Source organism: Cheilinus undulatus, linkage group 24, assembly GCF_018320785.1.
Source record: "Cheilinus undulatus linkage group 24, ASM1832078v1, whole genome shotgun sequence".
Taxonomy (NCBI): Eukaryota; Metazoa; Chordata; class Actinopteri; order Labriformes; family Labridae; genus Cheilinus; species Cheilinus undulatus.
The window spans coordinates 9,614,853-9,636,794 of NC_054888.1; the positions used below are offsets into that span (position 1 = coordinate 9,614,853).

At 38.3% G+C, this 21,942-nt stretch overlaps 1 protein-coding gene across 2 annotated transcripts; it reads right to left on the bottom strand.

Moving 5' to 3' along the window:
* Nucleotides 1-1,368: 1,368 nt before the first annotated feature.
* Nucleotides 1,369-21,489, bottom strand: dhrsx (dehydrogenase/reductase (SDR family) X-linked). 2 transcript variants are annotated; one of them, XM_041782257.1, is made up of 7 exons: nt 21,365-21,486; nt 9,601-9,708; nt 6,935-7,003; nt 2,873-2,974; nt 2,586-2,793; nt 2,292-2,499; nt 1,369-2,192 (listed from the first exon to the last, which is right to left on the bottom strand). In XM_041782257.1, exons 1-7 carry the CDS (start codon nt 21,462-21,464, stop codon nt 2,019-2,021), a joined length of 969 nt encoding a protein of 322 aa, XP_041638191.1. In that variant the 5' UTR covers nt 21,465-21,486; the 3' UTR covers nt 1,369-2,018. The 2 variants fall into 2 exon arrangements, with proteins under 2 accessions (XP_041638191.1, XP_041638190.1); XM_041782256.1 differs by lacking the exons at nt 1,369-2,192; nt 2,292-2,499; nt 2,586-2,793; ... (1 more) ...; nt 6,935-7,003; nt 9,601-9,708 and adding an exon at nt 11,541-14,071 and having other exon boundaries at nt 21,365-21,489.
* Nucleotides 21,490-21,942: the final 453 nt, after the last annotated feature.

The window sequence follows — 21,942 nt, forward strand, 5'->3', positions numbered from 1 at the left end:
AAAAGTTTCATAAAAAGGGAAACTGATTTGGCTCATTTAGAAGTTTAAAGCTCATATTAAAGAGAAACTAAATGAACCAATATCAGGAGTTATCAGAAGAGTTTCTGCGTTTAATACTGCAGAAAATATATAATTTAAACTGGATTTATCATTTCTTATGGCTCTATTTTATATTATTTACAATTGAGCTCTTACATTAAAACTCAAAGATTTTAGAAAACCAAAATTTAATTTAATTCATTTTAAATAAAGGATTTATTTAACCTTTTTCACCTTTTATATTTGTTTTTTCCGCAGTTCTGTTGATCATTTTGAATTTCTAATATCAGTTTCCTAACCTTCCATTCAGTTACCAAAAGAAGTATGGACCGTAATCAATCAACAATGGAGACATTCAAAGAACATCAATTAATCATAGATATGGACGGCAACAGAAGTTAAGGATGTACAAAAATGGGAAAAAAAGGGAAAAAATTGGTAGAAAATGGTAAAAAGCATTTAAAAAGCAGCAAAAATTGGTTCAAGGGGGCACTGAAGTTGCATAAAAGGGTTAAAAGTGTCAAGAATTGGTGAAAAAATTAGTGAAAATCAGTTTGAAAAGGCTAATATGGGAACAAATTGGAAAAAATATGTTAAAAACGCTGCAAAAAAGGGGAAAAATCGGTGGAAAATGTTGAAAAACAGCTAAAAAGTGGCAAAATTGGGTTCAAGAGGCAGACAAGTTGCAAAATTGGGTTGAGATTGTCAAGAATTTGTAAAAATTTGGTGAAAAGAGATTAAAGCAAATCATAGGTCATAGATGTGGACGACAACAGAAGTTAACCATACAAAAACTGCAAAAAAAGGGAAAAATGTTTGAAAAAGGGAAAAAAACAGTTAAAAAGTGACAAAAACTGGGTTCAAGGGGGGATTAAAGTTGCATAAATGGGTTAAAAGTGTCAGAACTGGTGAAAAGAAGTTAAAGCAAAGTCATAGATGTGACAACAGAAGTTTGGATGTACCATGACATGTTTTTTTTTTACTTGAATATAGATGTAAAATAAATTAGATTTCATGACTTGGGATGCATGATATTGGATTTTTGCTGATATTTACAGATTTATTTTAGCCGATATTGATACTATATTTAAATATGAATTTCGGACAAGAAATTTCAGCCCTTTTGGACACATTTTAAGGTTTGAGGATGACCAAGGAAACAAACTTCAGTCTTTAAAAAAACATGTTAAATTTTAAAGAATGAGGATAAATAAAGAAAAAGAGCTCAACTGCCAAAGGTCTGTTGGTTCAGCCTAAAACTCCACTAATTTATTAGTATATATGGACAAAATTTACAGTTAATTAATGCTGAAATACATGGGCAAAATATTGGATGTAAATATCGGCAGAAATGTTGATATCTGCTCATAGACTGATAATATTGTGCATCCCTCCTAATGACCAGTTTTGCCATTTTTTTCCCAGTTTGTGCACCAAACCTGCAGAAAAGAGGGTAATTTCATGTTTGAAGGCATGTAAAAGTAATACTGTTTACAAAATTGTTCTTTTTAGACCTAAAAAGAAGGTGGAAAAAAAGGAAAAAAACAGCAACGTTCTCTTAAAAAAACAATGAAAATACTCCTTGGTTTAGGGGAAAAACAGCTGACATTGGCTTGTTTTCACAGTCCTGCTATTAAATCCTCCTTTTGCTTCACTGATTATGTGCGTTTCATATTTGATCAGTGCTTTTATTAGGGGGTCTTATCTCAGACTTGGGTTAGGTTTAGGCACCAACTATAACTGTTTTGGGCTCATCCCTAAAAGAGGTTGTAAATTAACACTTCTGGTTTAAATGCATGTCAAATGTGGCCATATCATATGAAACACAGTTGATTTAAGTGCTGTTATTTAAAGGCAAAACTCTCACTTCACAGTGTTGGTTCCGAGTGAAATGCAAAGATAATACTTTTGTGATGTTTCAGTGTTTGATGTTATAAATTAAGGCAGACGTGAAGGATGTATGGTGGGCTTTAGTGGTGTTACAGCCCCACCAGCTCACAGCTCTTCTTCCACAGCCACGACTGCAGCTCCGCATCATAGGAGGCGGACGCAGAAGGCCTCTTCTCGCCATTGTAGAGGTAACAGGCACCGACGCCCTCCATCTCTGAGGCAGCGGCTGCCAGCAGGGCGATGGAGGCGCCCTCAGCTGGAGTCTGAAGAGGTGAAAAAGGAGTGTCAATGACAACTTTATAGCCCAAAAAGACCAAAAAGGAAGAAGATTTTGAAAGGATAAAGCACATTAGAATATCTACCCTAAAGAGGATCTTGGCGACTGGTTTCTTCAGCATCTGAGCGAGCGTCCACAGGTTGTCATAGAGCGCCGTGTCCACCATCCCGGGGTCCACGGCGTTCACGATCACGTGGTAACCTCCAGCCGTCAGCTGCTCCTGAAGGAAGTAGGTGAAGAGCACCAGAGCCAGTTTGCTCTGAGCGTAGGCGCCATGGGAGCTGTAGTATTTCCTGGAGACGTAGAGAGGAGGTGGGGTTTATTTTAAAGAACACAAATATCGTATATTTATTGAACATTAGACTTTTTAGAGCCGTACCTCCTGTTTAAGTCCTCAGTGTTAATGATTCCAGCGTAGTGAGTGGCAGACGACATGTTGACGATCCTTGAACAGCGGCCCGGCTTCCCCGACCTCTTCAGGATGTCCAGCAGCAGGTTGGTCAACAGGAAGTGACCGAGGTAGTTCAAACCAAAGTGGAACTCGAAGCCGTCCTCTGTCTGCAGCTCGGGGACCAGCATGGTGCCGGCTGCAGGGCAGAGAGGAGATTTATCAGGACATATGAAGGAGAAAATCAGCGTCTTTAGTGAGCAGAATGTGCATGTTACCATTGTTGACCAGCAGGTGGAGTGGGAGTCCTCGTTCTTTGAACTTCTGGGCAAACTGGCGCACTGATTTCAGGGAGGTCAGGTCAACGTAGATATACTCAGCTGGAGAGAGAGATTTAAACATAGTTATGGGAAATTCCTGAAATATCTGTGACTTAACTCGTCGTTTTGGTTCAATTCTGATCCAGTTCTCAATCTAAGAACAACACAGGCTCAAACAAAGTATGTTAATCCCTCAGTCTGCCAAAGGAATGTCTTAAAGTGTTCTCTAACCCAGTGAGCCTCTGATTACACAACTCAGATTGACACTTAAATCCAAGATGATGTGTTTCCTGACTTAGTTTGTACACATAAAGAGGACAGTCTCTGCAAAATCAGACTGAAGGCAAGTAAACTGTCCATGTAAAAATGTGTAACAATGCTTGAAGCAACTTGAAGAGTGCAAAAGGTGAATTATAATAAGCAAAAAGTGAGAAAAAGTGTTTATTTTAAAAGACCTTGGAGTGTGGCTTGCCTGTAGTACCCCAATTTTCCACTAGGGTGCAGCAGACCACGCTTTGGAAATCTGTACCTGTAGGACAGTGTTTTTAAACACAAAATAAACCATCTTAATCAACCCTGTTTGGACCAAAAAGTTATTTTTGATGTTGGTGATTCCACAGCTTGAAGATGGCCTACTTTAAAGGGTTCATACACCAATTCCAAGGTTTAATTCAAGCACTTTAAGATGTATTTTCAAGCTTTTCCAGCACCTTAAAGCTGTGATAAAATCTGAATTCATCAAATACAAATATACTTACAAATACTTCACTTCCTTCAACCAATGTTTGTACATGTCTGATATGATATATCGTTGTTAACAAAAGAAGAACTTGAATGAATTATTGGTGAAAATGTAAAAGTGATGAGCTGTGAAAAATGATCACCTGATCACATTATTTCATTTTCATTTTTCTGTGTATTTTATCCAAAATCCAGAAACCTAAAAATCAAGCAATTTCCAGGATTTCTCATACCTTTTCAGTTGTTGCAAAGACACAAACCTGATCTTTATGACACTTAGACTGAGCAACATAAATGTCGTCTTATTTAAGTCTCTTAGTAAAATCCTAAACTGTGATGAGCTGCTTCCTTTAGAAAAATATAGAAAATGTGCATACATTCCCTCGGATCTGCTCCGTCTTTAGTCAAAGTGCTTTAACAGATTATTCTGTTTCCATGCAGGATTACAGAAACAGGATTAAGGATGATTTAACCACTGAAAACAGGCCTATTGTTCAGGAATGGGACAAACTGAAAGTTTACTATCACTTCTGTTTTTCTATCTTAGCTTTAAAACATTTTTTCTCTACTATTAAATCAAAGTGAAAATACTATTTAGAGAACTATTCAAATCTAAACATTCAGATTTTTATTTTTGGCACTGAGACTCTCTCTCAAGGTTTTAACGTCCGATTTTTTATATTTAACCATAATTCTCTTAAGAAATTAAGAGAAAGTAAAATTGGCCAAAATGGGATAAAAGTGGCAAAAAATGTGATGAAAATACAAAACAGGGTAAAACAGTTTAAAATGGGTGAAAAGCGGTTAAAAAGTAGCAAACATTGGTTCAAGAGGCAGAAAAAAAAAATGTACAAATGGGTTAAAAGTGTCAAGAATTGGTGAAAATTTGCTTAGAAAAGAGGTTAAAAGAGGCAAAAAGGGGTATAAGAGTGGCAAATACGGGTTAGAAATGCCAAAGCGCAAAAATGTGGAAAATAGTTCAAATGTGCATAATGGGTTAAAAGTTGCACTAATGGGTTAAAAGTGGCTAAAATAAGAAAAGTGGCAAAAAACACGTTATGAAAATTCAAGAAAAGGAGAAAAATGGGTGAAAAGTGGTTAAAAAGTGGCAAACATTGGTCCAAGAGCTAAAAAAAAATGTACAAATGGGTTAAAAGTGTCAAGAATTGGTGAAAATGTGGTGAAAACGAGGATAAAAGAGGCAAACATGGGATAAAAAAGGCAAATATGGGTTAAAACTGCAAAAAAGGGCAAAAATGTGGAGAATAGTTCAAATGTGTTATAAATTGGCTAAAAGGTAAAAACCCCCACTAAAATAGGTAAAAAGTGTCAAGAAGTGGCAAAACTAGTTTAAAAGAGAAAAAAAATATTTTGACAAAAAAAGTGGGTAAAACAGGTCAAAAGAGGCAAAATTAAATAAAAGTGGTAAATATGGTTAAAAATGCAAAAAGGAACAAAAGAGGGTAGAAAAGGGGGAAAAGTGCTAAAATGGGTAAAAAAAAAGGCAAAAAATGACCAGATTTAGTAAAAAATGGTTTTAAAAAGAGTCATAAATGAGTTAAAATGGAAAAATGAGAGGCGCAGGTGGACGAGAGGTTAAGGCACGCGCCCCATGCACGCGGACGGCCCGGGTTCGAATCTGGCCTGAGGCCCTTTACCGCATGTCTCTCCCCCGCTCTCATCCCTGTTTCCGACTCTCTCCACTGCCCTCCTCTATCAAATAAAGGCACAAAAATGCCCAAAATAAACCTTTAAAAAAAATGGAAAAATGAGCTTAAAGTGGAAAAAAATGGCAAAAGTGGGTGGAAAAAGTAAGAATGTGTTAAAAATGGCACAAATAAATAGTTTCAACATCAGAACCCAATAATAGTTTGCTACTTTTCCACATCACCATATTGAGGGAACTACCAGGAATCAATAAACCACTAAGGGGGAAGAGCAACATCACTGGGTTTGTTAGGAGCCCAGACAAATCTGTGGGCGGGCCAGGATGCTTGGACTTGATTCTTTCGACATATAAACCTCAGTTTTTTCTTAAACTTCTTCTCCAGGTATCTCCTCTTCATTCCTCTCAATTTAGACTTTAATTACTCCTCATGCTTTGACTTTACTCTCAATATTTCAACATCATTCTTACAATCTGACATTAATCTCTTGATGTAACTTTTCTCTTTATATTTGACTTTATTTTCTTGATGATCCAACTTTGTTTAATCTCTGCCTTTATTTCCACTTTTTTTTTACCTGAGGCGTGTTTTAAAAACCATCTCATCATTTATTTCTGAACCATGCCTGGGCCTAATCTTCTTCCATGGATAATTTCATGCTATTTTGGTATTTTTTATGTGATCTGCACCAGAAAAGCATACAGAGTTTTAATTTTTCATGCAGCAGTGATGTCAAGGTCATCAGAGGCTTTTTTTGTTTTATCTTAACGTGACTTTTTCTGCTACGACATGGCTGATAAACCATGAAAAGCACCTCCTGCAGAAGAAATAAATCAGAGTAAGGACAGATTCAAGATAGTGTTTTATTGGTACATTCATTTTAAAACCTGGATATGATCACTATTTTAAAATAAGTTGACCAGAGCAAATTCAAAAGCACAAGCAGAGATATTTTTATGACTATGGCCACAGGCTCCTTTTGGAGGTCCAGTCTGCATTTTATCAGTCAGTCTGATTAGATCGATTTAGCTTGGGATATTTTGTTCTTTTCAGTTATAAAGGAAGTCTTATAAGAAGCAGCATGAAAATAAATTCACATAAAAGAGCTCAATATTCACTTCAGTGTGTTCTTCACAGACTGAGTCAAACAAAGATGTCTCTATGTCTCAATCGTCTTTGTTTCACGCTGCTTTAAGATGCTTTCACAGGCGAAAACAGATTCTACAGTTGACTGTCTCCATTAGGCATAATCAGCCAGCTTACAGACAGCCCTGCCTTGTTTCTCCCTGGACAGAGTCGAGATGTCAGGATTGTTTTTTAAAATTAAAAGAAAGAGTTCTGATTTTTAGGACTCCTTAAGTTCCCCAGGCTGCCAGGAGTAAAAATAAAATAGTCAGTGGATGTTTGGAAAAAAACGAACATATGACTGCATTTAAGGCTCAGTCTCATTTTCATTTTTACCCCTGACCCTGACATTTGCGTTGATGGAGAGTAAAGAGCCAGCTGACATGAGCGCTAAGTTTATACACCTCATTTATAGAAATGATTTATACTGAGTATTTTAATAGCTACAGTTCCAGACGTGACCACAAACAGACAGACAGATGTTTACCTTTCCCCTCGCCTCCATCTTCATGAATCTTCTTCACCGCCTCGGCTCCTTCTGCTCTCTCGTTTCCAACTGGAGGTGATGAAGACCACAGGTGGGTATAAATCCATTTTTATCCAAGTCCTATGCTAACTCAACAAGATTACCTCAAACCCATGTTATCTTATAGATTTCTTCCATTTATGGACCTAAATCAGCATTATTTTGTTTCATTTCAAGTACTTAAAAGATGTAAGGTTTCTGAATCTATCATGGTTAGTGATTTTTAAAACCCAAGATTTTCTTACTCTTCAACAAAAAAGACACAGATTTAAGCCAAAAATAAGTATGCTCTTAAAAATATGACTGATACAAAATAGTGGTTTTCTTTGAGCACAGCTGTGGTGCTAAGATTAGGCTGGCTATACATAAGTAGACTTTAGGCCTGACTTTTGGTCTTAATGGGCCTGATTTAAGGTCCAAATGGGCCTGAATTTGGCCTGATTTAAGGTCAGATTCAAAGCATGATTTCTGGCCCTTCTTTTGGGCCTTATTTAAGGTATAATGATGGGCATGATTTAAGTTCTGAATGGGCCCGATTGAAGGCCTGAATTCAGAAGGCCTGATCAGACTTGATTTTGGACCTGATTTTAGGTTTGAATGGTCTGATTAAAGGCCTGAAATAGGGCCATTTTTTGTGCCCCATATAGATCAGCATAAGCGTGATTTAGTCTTGATTTGCGGTCAGATTCAAATGGAGATTTTTGGCCCTATATTAGGCGTGATTTTGGATCTGATTATAGGCTTGATTAAAAGTAGGCATTTTAAGCCGTTTCAGGTTTGATTTCAGGTCCGATTTCAGATATGTTTTTTTGGTCTTCTTTTAGGTCTGAATGGCCTGATTATTGGTCCAATTAAAGGCCTTATTTTTGGCCCTATTTTAGGCCTGATTTAAGGTCAAAATCAGCCTGATTTAGTTTCAGATTTAAAGCCCAATTTTTTCCCTACTTTTGGGCCTTATTTGGGTTTGAATAAGCCTGATCCAAGGGCTGATTTTAGGTCAGATTTAAAGCCTGAGTCTGACGTTAGGCCTTATTTTGGGCCTGATTTTATTTCTGAATGGGCCTGACTGAAGGCCTGAAATATGGCCAGATTTATGCCCTGTTTAGGTTAGAATATGCGTGACATAGACTGGGTCTAAGGTCCAATTTGAAGCCTGATTTTTTGCCTATAGCAGGCCTGATTGAATTGAGGCTTGACTTTGTGCCTCATTTCAAGTCTAATTTGATCTAAGTTCTGAATGGACCTTATTCTAGGCCTGATTTTTGGACCTAGTCCAGCATTGATTTTGGACCTGATTTTAGGATTGAATGGACCTAATTAAAGGCCGAAAAAAGGGCCAATTTTTGAGATCCATTTTAGATCAGTAGCGCGATAAAGGCTTATTTTGGGTCTGATTTAAAGCCCTATTTCAGGCTTGAATTTGGACCTGATTTTAGGTCTGAATAGGTCGGATCCATGGCAAGATTTAGAGCCTTATGTTTGGCCCTGTTTTAGCCCTGATTTTGGCTCCAACTTCAGGCCTAACTTAAAGTCTGAATAGACCAGACTTAGACCCTGAATTGAGGTCATGCTTAAAGCCTGAATTTTGGCCCTACTTTTGGGCTTAAATTAGTCTGATCTAGGGCCTGTTTTTAGTTGAAAGCCAGAGCCTGACGTTAGGCCTTATTTGGGCTTGATTTTCTTTCTGAATGGGTCTGATTAAAGGCCTGAAATAGGGTCAGATTTGTGCCCATTTTAGGTCAGAATGGGCTTTATTTAGGCTTGATTTTAGGTCCAATTTAAAGCCTGAATTTTGGCCCTATAGTAGACTTGATTTTGTCTGAATTCAAGCTTGATTTTGGGCTTCATTTTAACTTTGATTTTCAACCTGATTTTAGTTCTGAATGGACCTAATTTCAGGTCTAAATGGGCCTGATACAGGTCTAAATTGGCCTGATTGCACACCTGTTTTTTTGGCCCTATTTTAGGCCTGGTGTACCTAGCTAAATGATTGGAGGTAAGGCCCGATTCAAGTCTTGTTGCAACCCTTGTATTCATCCAAATAATATTCAAATGTGATTGACTGGGATCCTCCGATTGGAATACCTTTAACAGCCAATGAGTGCTAGTAGATTTTGTAGCGTCACCAATCAGATGTTGGGTATGTTTACATCTCTCAGACATGACAGTGAACATAAACACGACTGTGGCCGGAGCCAAAAGGATAATTGAAAAAGAGCAGATTTGCCACTATGAATATGGCGGAGGACATATTCTAGCTGTGCTACATTTTCTGGAGTTTCTGTGAGATCTTGTGTTTGTGGAATCACCGCTGTGAAACTATTATGACTAACAGCAGGAGTGTGGTCTCACAGGATGGCTGAATTACTACCTTGTTTGGAGAGTTAAAAAACAGTTCATATTGTCCTTATGTCTTGGTTAAGATTTGAAAATCATCACATGTTTAGCCAGCCTTTGTTGCCAAGTGGGAGCAAGTAAATACAAATCTGGATTATGTAAGACATATTCATGGTGTCCCACCTGGATCATTACGTAACAGCCTTTCTTCATTCTTTTACATTAAAAACATTTAAAAACTCATCTACAAATATACGGATTAAGGGTGTTTTCTATGGACTGGAGCCTACCTATGAAAACATGCATGCCCAGGCGTGCCAGGTGTCTCGCTGTCTCAAAACCCATTCCTCTGGTCCCGCCCGTCACTATGGCAACCCTTCCATTTTGCTTTGGTAGGACTGTGTGGGAGGAGAGACGGGACTACATGAGAACACTATGCAACCCTTCTTAAAATTATTTCCCAGAAACAGCCGTAACATTGCTTGCTCTTTCACTGGAAAGCTGTTTTAACAGGCTGATGTTTATCTTTTTAAGAATTTTAAGAAATTATCAATATTCATTGTTCCATGTTCAGTGTAAATGATTTTAAATTTTCTCTTTCCATGCCTGCATATATGGCGGCAAACTCCATTGACTCAAGTCCCTGTGGCTAATTTAAACCCCAAAATGTAAAGATCTCTGGTAAAATACTTAAAGGGATACTTCAACATTTTGGCAAATTTGTCCATTGCCATAATTCCTATAGTCTTAGTAATAGGTCCGTTACCTTCAGTTGTCGGTGCAAGGTATTTTTAGATCGCCGCTGCCGAGTTCTGACCTGCTGTGCCAACTCAATGTAAGCAGACGGTATTCCGGCTTTCCCTCATCAAACTCATCAAATACACAATCCAACAACTCCAGAAGTATCTCTTTAAGATTTGAATTGATTTAAAAAGTGCATGGATGCAAAATAATATCTGCCTGATTTCAGCGTTGGTAGACATAAGTTCAAAATGTTAATTGTAGGTATTGACATATTAAATTTTTGCCAATATTTACAACAAATACATGTGCTGTATTTATAGGCTTAAAACAGCTGTAAATGATGGCCTAAATAGGCCTTAAACTGCAGCCAAAATCAGCTTTAAGGCCTACATTGGCGGTAAATATTTGCCTAAATCAGCTGAAAATATCAGTCTATTAGCTGTAAATATATTTCCATAACACCTGTAAATATCAGCCCTTATCAGCTGTAAATATAAGCCTAAATTGACCAAAAATATAACCCTTACTATTACAGCTTACTATGTAAGAATAATTTGCCTTTATTAGCTGTAAATATAGGCCTAAAACAGCTGTGAAAATAGGCCTAAATCTGCTGTAAATATTGGCCTAAAATGGCTGTAATCATTGGTCTAAATAGGCTGTATATATTACGCTTAATCAGTGGTAAATATTGGCTGTAATTGGCTGTAAATATAGGACTAAATCAGCAGTGAATATTGACCTAAACTGAATGTACATATTGTCCAAAATTGGCTGTAAATATCAGTCTATTAACTGTAAATATATTTCTGTAACACCTGTAAATATCAGCCTTTATCAGCTGTAAATATAAGCCTAAATTGACTAAAAATATCAGCCTTTTTCACCTGTAATAATAGCTTACTATGTAATAAAAATTTGCCTTTATTAGCTGTAAATATAGGCCTAAATCAGCTGTAAATATTGGCCTGAATCAACTGTAAATATTGGCCTAGATCGGTTGAAATTATTAACCTATTATGCTGTTAATACTGACTTATTAATCTGTAAATATGAGCTTAATGTGTTGAAAATATCGGCCTAAACTGGCTGTAAATTTAAGCCTTTATCTGCTTTAAGTATCAGCCAACACTGTCTGAAAATAAAAGCCTATTACGCTGTAAACACCACCTTATTATAAAAATGTCCCTTTATTAGCTGTAAATGTCGACCTAAATCTACTGTATACGTTGGCTCATTAATCCAAATTTCTTAAACTTTGAAGTGTGTTCAGAGGACTGATGTTTAAGGTCTGCACTACATTTTTAAAATAGTTATGATTAAATTGACTATAAACAAAATCAGTGAAGATCTAACAACTTGCATCCCTATAAAAGAGAATTCAACCTTTAAAACTGAATCTGATGCTCCCTTCCAAAATAAAATTCAGTTTGCATTCATAAAAAATCCATCAAAGTTGCGTAAAAACCAAAACTCTAAGATCAACTGGGAAGCAAAGCTTTTACTTATATAGTTATTGCACAAAACAAGAATTTTCTGAAATGATCCATTGTAAATGCTGTTAGATATGTGGTAGTTACCAAAGCATCTCAAATAACCAACAAACAGATTACATTAAAGAGCCTCAAAGTATTAAAAGTGCAAAAGAAAGACACAACACATCTTCAGATGTTTAAAGAAGGCATTAAAAGTGAGATTAAACATGCAAAATAACTTCTATTCTCATATAAGTCTGGTGTTATTAAAAAATGCTGTGTAATCTTGGCTTTGTTAGGCTAAATTAAAAGCACTGTTATAAATGTACAGATATAATCATGATGGTAGTCTTCTCATTTTACAGTCTTTTTTTCCTTTCAAATCTAAATTAAATTGAAATGAATTATCTTATGAAAATGAGCCATTACTCAAAGAAAGTGATCCATTGTATTAAGTGCACCAGACTTTTCAGTTTTGGGCTAAGAGTCATTCAAGTGGCTGACCCAGACATGAGCTTCCTTGCGATACATCGTCCGAGTCGTCCTCGCAAGGTTCAGGCTCGTAGTAGTTCCTTGAGTTCTCATACAAGAAGATCTGCTGATCTACCAAAGCCGGGGTTAACCGGTTCCTTTTCCCACAGAGAACGGTCCCAGAGGAGCTGAATAGCCTGTGACATGGGACGCTCATGGCGGGAACACACCAGTACTTCTGGAGCACCTTGGGGAAGGTAGGGAACAAAGGAGCATGACCAGACCACCACAGTAAGGGGTCTTCATTCAGACCCAGGACTCTTTGGGATTTGTAGTTGCTCAGCTCCTCTACTACTTGAGCATGCAGCTCCTCGTGGCTCTGGTCTGAATCTGACTGGCAAAATATGGCTGCTAAAGGATTATCCTGGGGTGACGTCTCTCTTAGAGGTGTCTGTTTTTTGGCTGGTGGCTCTTCAGATACCAACGAGAAGTCGTCCAAGCATGGTCGCTCTGCAGTCTGCTTCTCCAGGACTGCCTTGGCCTCATCGATGATCGTGCTCTCAACTTTTGCACGCTCCTGAGCTGACAGGAAGGGCAGCTTCTTGTACCGAGGATCCAGGAAGGTAGCGATGTTAAGGAACGTTGAGATCTCTTGGGATAGTTGTGAATTCTGGGAGTAGGTGGTTGATAGAACCTTTGAGATGACCTCTTTGGTCATGCTGATCTCTTTCAGGTCCCCCTCCTTGACTTTGAGGGTGGTGTTGAGGAGCATGTGCAGTACAGGACGAACCATACTGATGGTTGGGTATCTGCATGAACTGATCATATCTGCGACGACTTTAAAAGGCTGGAGAACTTCGATCAAGCCCTCCAACAAGGACCAGTTAGGGCCGTCGACGCTGGAAAGGTGGCTGCTGGAACTCTCTTGGAGTGTTGCTGTCACGGCAATCTGCTGCTCTTTGAGCCTCTGGAGCATCGCTAACGTGGTCAACCACGACCGCCCTCTGTCTGTGATGAGCGCACACTGAGCAAGGCCATGCAGTCTTTGTTTGTCTCTCAGCAGATACATCAACGGCTCCCGAAAGTGATCGACAAGTTTGCGGCAACAGCCTAGAAAGCTGTCGACTTGTGGCAACTGAAAGACTTCGTCCATTGCTCGATTGATCGTGTGTCCAAGACACGGCATTTCCACGGATAGTTCAAGGAGCGAGCATGCCTTCACTATGTCCACGGAACCGTTTGTGGTTGCACCGACGACTTTGTGAGTTATCCCCCATTCTACAAACGCTTCATACATTGCTCTGGTGATGTTCTCGGCAGTGTTGTCCTCCTGTACCTCAAAAGTTTTCAGACACTTGTTGATCATCGAGAATCCAGTTGAACTGTTGTAGTTGACTGAATGCAATGAGAGAGAAATGTACGTTCGGTTCTGGGTTTGACTTTGCCAAAGATCTGTGGTCACACCACAGTTCACAACCCCAGAAAGCTCCCCAAAAACCATATCCCGGGTACGACAATACATCTGTGGAAGCATCTTAGATGCCAGGTCAGCTTTGCTCGGGGGAGAGTAGCCAGGATCGACAGTACTCATTAAGCTCTTGAAGGTACGCTCTTCTACAAGAGACGCAGGGTACAACCCCTCGCAGATGAAGTTGACGACAGCAGCAGTCAGGTCGCTGTGTCGTCTGTTTTCATAGTGAAAGCTCTGCCTGAAGTCCTGGGGTTGATGTTGAACATGCACACCTACAGGCTCTGTCTTTATCCTGGAGAACACAGTGGCGAATGCCCCACGCATCTGATCGTTACTCTTCACATATTCGCTGAACTCGGTGGGGTGGTTCTTCTCCAGGTGGTACGAGAGATTGGACGTGTTACCGGAATAAGCGATCTGACTCATACACACTCGACAGTAAATCCGTTTCCAGTGCAGAATGCAGCCGTCTGCATCCGTGTCAAATCCAAAGTATTTCCACACTTTGCTTTTTGCTCGCGGGTGTGCAACCAGATTGAGGCCGGAGCACGAAGGTCCTGCACTTTTACCCTCCATCGGATGACTTCACTTAATGAGTACCTAACAAGAATAGTGAAATAAATGTTTGTGGATGTTGATACAAACATTCAACACATTTTCAGAGCTAGAGATGGTCTTCGAATCTTTCTGCTGTGAAAAAGAAAACATTAACCTTGGCAATGTGAGATGTGATTTTTCAAATATTCCCAAAGTTCCCTCTTTCAATACTCACAATATTAGCTAAAAATGTTGGCCTAAATTAGATGTACATTGTCAATACATATGGATATTAATACTGGCCTGTATAAGAGGTAAATATTAGCGCATACCAGCTAAAAAAGGCTGGTCAATAAAGGATGTAAATGTCAACCTGAACGGATGTTAACATATGCCTGTATGGGAAGTAAATCAACCTATGTTGGCTAAAACAGCCTATATCAGCTGTATATGTCAGCTCACATCAGGTGTAAATGTCAGCCTGTTTCAATTCAAAATGTTGGCCCGTTTCAGCTGCAAATGTCAGCTGATGTTGGATGTTATTATCAGACTAAATTAGAAGTAAATATTGGCCTGTATCAGCTGAAAATGTCGTCCAATGTCAGATGTAAATGTCGCCCTATATGGATGTTAATATTGGCCTGTATGGGAGGTAAATATCGACCTGTAATAGCTGAAAATGTTGGCCAATTCGGATGCAAGTGTCCACCTACAGTATATGGAGGTTAACATGTGCCTGTATGGGAGGTGTATATTGGCTTATGTTGGCTTAGAATAGCCAATATCCGCTGTAAATGCCAACTTGCATCAGATGTAAATGTCGGCCTTCATCAGCTGTAAATATCAGCCTATTTCCAAAGTAAATGTTGGCCTATGCTGGCTGAAAATGTCACTAAATTGGCTGTAAATGTTGGCATATATCTACTTTTTAGGTTAGCCAATAATAGATGTAAATCCTGGCCTACCTCAGATGTATATGTTGGCAAATATCAGCTGTAAAGATCAGCTTGTATCAGCTGTATAGATCGGCCTATATCACCTCTAAATTTCAGCCTTTATTGGTCGTTATTTTGGCCTATATCAGCCTGAAAATGCCGTTCGATATTGGATGAAAATATCAACCTCTATGGATGTTAGAATTTCTCTGTATGGGATGTAAACATCAGTGTATGTTGGCTGTAAATATTTCCCCATATCAGCTGAAAATGTTGGCCGATATCAGAAGTAAAGGTCAACCTATAGTGATGTTAACGTGCTCATATGGGTGGTGTATATTGACTTATTGGCTGATAATAGCCTCCATTTGCTGTAAATTTCGGTTTATATCAGATGTACAAACCGGCCTTTATCCATTGTAAATGTTGCCATATATTGTCTGAAAATAGCCTTAATTGGCTGTAAAAGTTGGCATATATTCTCTGTAAATGTCAGCCTATATTAGATGTAAACCCTGGCCAAGATCAAATATAACTGTCAGCCATATGGGATATAAATATCAGTGATATATCAGCTCTATCACCTTTTATTGGCTGCGTCTTTATCCAAAGACTTTTTTTGTCCATTCACATTCCCTAAACTTTATATATCGGGCTTAGAGAGGACTTTCCAACCTCATTATTTCAACGTCTTACTTGTTCCCTTGGGGGTTTTACTGTTTGTTTGAGGATTATGATCAAGACAACCCCCTGTTTTTACATTTATTATGGGATTTTTGGCAGAAATTCCAAGATGGAATCATTTTTGCCAGTGGCTGATTTCTCTTGCCTCGAAACATTTAAAAGAAAGCAAGGCTGACTGAGAAACTGGAAATTTTATGTAGGATTTTCCTCGTCAATGTCTGTTCAGGAAATTTCCAGCAGCCCCTCATTCTTTGTGAGATTAAGAGACCTAAGACATCCAAACACAATCGCCTCTTTGTGCGACAACAAATGGACTTTTCTCCAGCTTTAAATGAATCTGCTCTTGGTTCATGGGTATTAATTTTAATCAAACACTCCAAACAGAGAAAGCTTAACATTTAGATCCAAATGTGAGCTAATCAAAACTCTTCTTCAAATCTAATGCTATTTGTCCATTAGGTATGCATGGCTTTTTATTTCGCTTTAATCAACAGTCAGTTCCACTTTTAATCCTTTTTTTGGCTGCTTCAGGGATCAATCATGCCTTTGTTTGGAGCATTAAATGTCAGGAAATTGGGAAAAAAGGCAGTTAGTGTTTTTCAGAGGCTGATATGATGCCTGAAAATGTCCAAAACCATCCCCAAATAAAAAACCCAAAATATACACATAAGATTTATTTAACAACTATGAGAAATAGTTTTATGCTGATCATTCTCTATAATTTACCAGTGTTTGGATTTTTTTAATCATATGATGGCACGGTGGGATGATTCTAGCCTGAAGGTTGCAGGCTTCAAAGCTGATAAGGGTGAAAAACATTGGACATTTTTTTGAATCAGTGTACTAGACTGACTGAGACCACTGTAGACCACTTCATGATAGGGGAATCTGCTCAATAAGATGTTTCATTTGTGAACTTGAGTTAAATTAAGTTGTTATTTCAACTAAATAGTAAATTCACATATCAAAAGCATGACAAAAGGAGGGAGAAAAACGGTTAAAGAGTCACCACTAGCCTCTTAGCTCTTGGCTAATTGCCCCCCATTTATTCTGAACACCAGCATCTTCACTGCACAAAACATGTAGCGATACCAAACCATAAGCTAAGAGGCTAGGCACCTCTTTAACCGCTTTCCCCCTCATTTTGCCAAAATAATGCCACGAGACCCTGAAAGCTATAGCCAGTCCACAACTTGATTCCAGACTACCCAAAAGGTATATTAATGCAACTTATAAAGACCTATAATTGTCCTTCAAAGCTTAGATAATAAAGCTGACACAAAGAAAACTATCAAGAGACAATTAAATTTGTGTAATCTGATGATATCATCCTCTCAGGGTGGAGTCTGTTGGTGCCCAGTGGTTGAGACCAGGTCTGAGGAAGTGTCCCCTCCAAAAGTACTGGAACTGGGGGCTCAATTCCTTTAGTTTTGCTGTAGACTGGAAACATTTGAGTTTGACACAAAAAGCTTAATATGAGACAAGAGATCAACATTTCCGCTTTTATTTACAGGTATTTATGTCTTGATCTGGTACACAACTTAGGAGATAGCTTTATTCGTAATGGAACACCACATTTTTAGGTGAGCAGAAGTATTGGAACAGTTAGACTTAAAACAGATTAAATTGAACAAAAGCTAATATTTAGTGGGAAATCATTTTCTTGCTGTAACTGCATCAAGCCTGTGATCCACTGACTTCACCGACTTTAGCATTCTTCTTCTGTGATGCTTTTCCAGGCTTCCCCCGCAGCCTCTTTCAGCTTTTGGTTGTTTTAGGGGGGGTTTCTCCTTTCACTCTCCTCTTTAGCAGCCAAAATGCTCTGTAAGGTTTAAGTCTGAAGATTGACTTGGCCAGGCTAAAATCTTCCCCTTCTTGCCCCTGATGAACTCCTTTGTTGTTTTGCCAGTGTGTTTTTGGTCATTATCTTGCTGCATGATGAAGGATCTCCCAATCAGTTTGGTTGCATCTTTACCTCTGCCAAGGAGGTAATGTGATTGGGTGGGTTTGTTTGTTCGTTTGTTAGATTATTAGCAACATAACTCAAAAAAGTCATGGACGGATTTTCATTTTTTGGAGTTTATAGAGTTTGAAAGACACTCGCCCGGTTGAGGAGACGAGTCGGAGCGTAACAGAGAGAAAGAGCGAATTGTAGTGACAATACTCACAATGCTGGGAGGAATAGAGGAATATTCACACGTGACTTTCACACGTAGTGAAGCCAATGCTTTGCCTCACTGTGTCTCACCCCCACTGGGGAGGGACTAATTGGAGAAATACATTTTGAGAGTGATCCAGATCACCGTCTGGATTCAGGAATGTTTTTAAAGGATTCTTCACTATTGGGAGATAGGGCTGATGGTGGAGGTCTGTGCTCTCTGAGTGCTTTTCTAGTTCTATAAATTGGCAGACAAAATGTTTCTGTAGACTTCTGAGATCATTTCTGCTGCCATCATGTGTTGCATCATCGATGAAGATTAATGAGCCCGTCCCAGAAGAAGACATGCAAGCCCAAGCCATGAAATTACCTCCACTGTGTTTCACAGATGAGCTTGTATAATTGGGATCATGAGCAGATCCTTTCTTTCCAAAAACTTTAGTCTTTCCGTCACTTTGGTTAAGGTTCAGCTTTGTCTCATCAGCCCATAAAACTTTGCCCTAGAAGGTTTGAGGCTCGTCTCTGCACTTTTTGGCAAATTCCAGCCTGACCGTCCTGTTCTTCTTTCTAATGAGTGGTTTGTTAGCCTCTGCACTTTTGTCCATGAAGTCTTCTGTGAACGGTAGATGGTGATACCTTCACTCCTGTCCTCTGGAGGTTGTTGCTGATGTCACTAACAGTTGATGGTGATACCTTCACTCCTGTCCTCTGGAGGTTGTTGCTGATGTCACTAACAGTAGATGGTGATACCTTCACTCCTGTCCTCTGGAGGTTGTTGCTGATGTCACTAACAGTAGATGGTGATACCTTCACTCCTGTCCTCTGGAGGTTGTTGCTGATGTCACTAACAGTTGTTTTAGGGTCTTTCTTTACAGCTCTCACAATGTTTCTGTTTTCAACTGATGCTGTTTTCCTTCATTTAACCGTTCAACATCTGTTACTGAGTACACCAGTGGTTTCTTTCTTCTTCAGGACACTCCTAATGCTTGTACTGGCTATGGCCAAAGTTTTTGAAATGGCTCTAATTGACTTACCCTCTTCTCTCAGCTTCACAATCGCTAGACAGCTCTCTGGTTTCCATGTTGGTTACACCTCTAACTATAAATACTGTCTGCACAGGCAAAACTCAAATCTGAAACTGAGCATAGGCATTCAGTGTTATTTTTTGTTTGAATAATCAGTGTAATAGGACACACCTGGACAACAAAACACACCTATCAGTCACATGTTCCAATACTTCTGCTAACATGAAAAATGGCTGGGTTAAAACAAATAATGATATGGTCAAAGTGGTGTATCAGATCAAGATGTGAATACCTGGAAATAAAAGCTGAAATGTTGATCTCTTGTCTCATATTCATCTTTTGATGTCAAACCCAAATGTTTTTAGTCTACATCAAAAATAAAGGAACTAGCCCCACTGTTCCAATGCCAATATATACACAACTTTTTATAGCAGAAAATGCCACGTCTTTCCTGCGGTAGAAATGACCTGTTATTGAATTGTATTCTGATTTTAGCAGGGTTGCAATGTGATTCCCTTAGACGATCCTGACAATGTGCATAAAAAACAATAAAAACACATTTTACTTAACTGAAAGAACTTACACTAGTTGTAATTCAGACCTAAAACTTTAGTCCTTTTAGCAGAGTTTGGAAGTTTAAGGAGTGATAGTAGAAAAAGAAAAACTAAACCTGAAGTGCCATCTGTTTTCAATTGAGGTGTCTTTCCATTAAAATTGAACTCCAATGCTGTCTCTTTGTACCGATCCACTGTATGCGTCATGTGCTACTTTGCTTTACAATCATTGTGCCATATTATTTTAAATTTAATACTGCACCTTACACCTGGACTTTCTAGATCGTGATATGTGATGAGGGGTTTCCTTTTTTTTTTTTTTTTGACTAAAAGGGACTCTTCCTTATTGTTTAATTTTACTTACACACATAAGTGCACAGGTGTGTATTTGTGGTTATATGTATATGCTCTTGAGTAGGTGTTTATGGCTGCATATATACAAATGTTTTTGTTTGACTATTTCTCTAAATATTTATTTCTCTTTTTCTTTGTTTACTTCATAAGGAATTGATTAATGTGATGGATACTAATACTATACAGCTGGAAGAGAAGGACATGTCTATATTGTACTGTTGTTGATTGAAAAATAAATAAAAAATAAGTTCCAAAAAAAAAACAAAAAAACAAAAAAACAAAAAACTGAACTCCATACCGAACTATCTGTTCGTTGACTAATTTCACGTATTGATGGAGAAAAATTGTGTGCCAACGGATTCTGGCAGGTCATTCCGGTGGACAGGAGCCACACCCAAAGTCTTTTGGGAACTCATTGCAGCACAAGGCTGGAATACGTTGGGACTTTTAAACAAATTTTCCCCTCAAAATGTGAAATTTATCCCCGAAAATGAAACTTTGGTTTACTGTATAGTACAAACACATTATGGAGTTCAGTTTTAATGAAAAGACACCCATAAAAAAAATTATGTGTATGGTGCATGCCTAGAACGGATCATAAGACTCGTCAAGATGGCCAACGCCATCATCAAGCCCCACCCCTTCCTTACAATATTAAATCACTTCATAGACTAAAAGCTGGAATGGTATCAAATAGGTATCAATATAATTTAACTTTAAAAATAATAAAAGCTCCTTGAATTGAATAAAACAAAATTATAATTCCCCAGGTAGCCTAAACATTTCCCAGATTACCTCAGAATCTGAAAGCGTGTTACTTTTATTGTAAACTCTCTTCATACTTAGCATTTTCTTAAACATTGATATAATCTCTATCATTTAAAATGACTTTGTCTTAACATTAATCTTAACAGAAGATATGCTGGATAAATGCTAGATGTATTTCCCAGCCCTATCTAGCACCATGACCGTGCTATTTAACAGTACTGACAATGTTAGCCTATGTATATTCTTTTACTTCAAATATTAAAATAACCTTTTAATAAATCTCTTAACTCTGTTTCATGTATTCCCAATTTATCTTAAGATGTTTATTTGTAAATATAAAGACTCATCATTTATGACTCGGGTGAATCAACAAATTTAATGATTTTGGGGGTAAATAATCGAGTTTCTAACGGAAGTTAGGCATAAGAGCACCTGTCCTTTCAGAATAACCTCCCTTTCGTTAATGTAACCCAACGTTTAGTTTCGCCATACTAAAATCTTTTCAATTATTAGGCTTTATTTCCATTTTTAAATGAATAAATACTAATTTCTTAAACTTCTAAGCCCTCTGAATGACATTATTTCGCCCTGTTTCCAAAAATATGTCATTTTTAGTTTAAATATTAAAATAAACTAACAATAAATCACAAAACTAAGATATACCTACGCCGAATACATCATAAGATGCATCTTTTTAAAAGCACTGACTCATATGTGATCCATGATATGCATTTATCGACTATTTTACTGATATTTTGTGAATCCTCCAGTTTCTAAAGGGAGTTCTTCATGCACGCGCACATCGTTAAAACGTTCATTTATTATAACGATTTTACCCAAAATTAACACATAAATATGAAATGTAAAAAAGGCCTGACCTGGTAGTTTAAATGACCTGTTGAACATCTGATAAAAGAGCACTCTAGCCCCGCAGAAATACAGCCGAACCAGGGGAACCAGCACTTCGAACAGCCACATCTCCGTTTGTTTCCCACCGAGCTTCTTCCTACTGCAGAGTACGCTGTGCAGCACGGTAATGGGTCCGGCTCTGGCTGTAAGAGGGATTAACACGTCCGAGGTTCCGCCCCCCCCGTGTCACAGAAAAGGGAAAAACGCCAATAATAATGCGGGTTCAGTCAAAAGATCTTACTGAGGATTTTTTTCTAACGTCTTGGGGATCGTGAATGGGTTCTTTGTTCTGTGGAAGCTGTTTAAAGAGATGAATGGAGACATGGTGGACGGCAAAATTCATTTACGCAACATAAACACGTACAAAATGTGAACATTATTAGCCTCAAGTCTTTAAAGTAAAAACGAGCCTACTATTGGCGCAGTGTGTGGAAGCAAATTTTATTTCATTCCATTTTTTCCCTTAAAATGTGTAAATGTAGGAGCGCACGTTAACCTTGCAAAGCCAATGGATTGTCCAGATTCATGCCTGTCATCAGCCGGATCT

Excerpts from the sequence above, each read along its gene's own strand:
- dhrsx (XM_041782256.1), bottom strand. The coding sequence starts at position 14,047 with ATGGAGGGTAAAAGTGCAGGACCTTCGTGCTCCGGCCTCAATCTGGTT.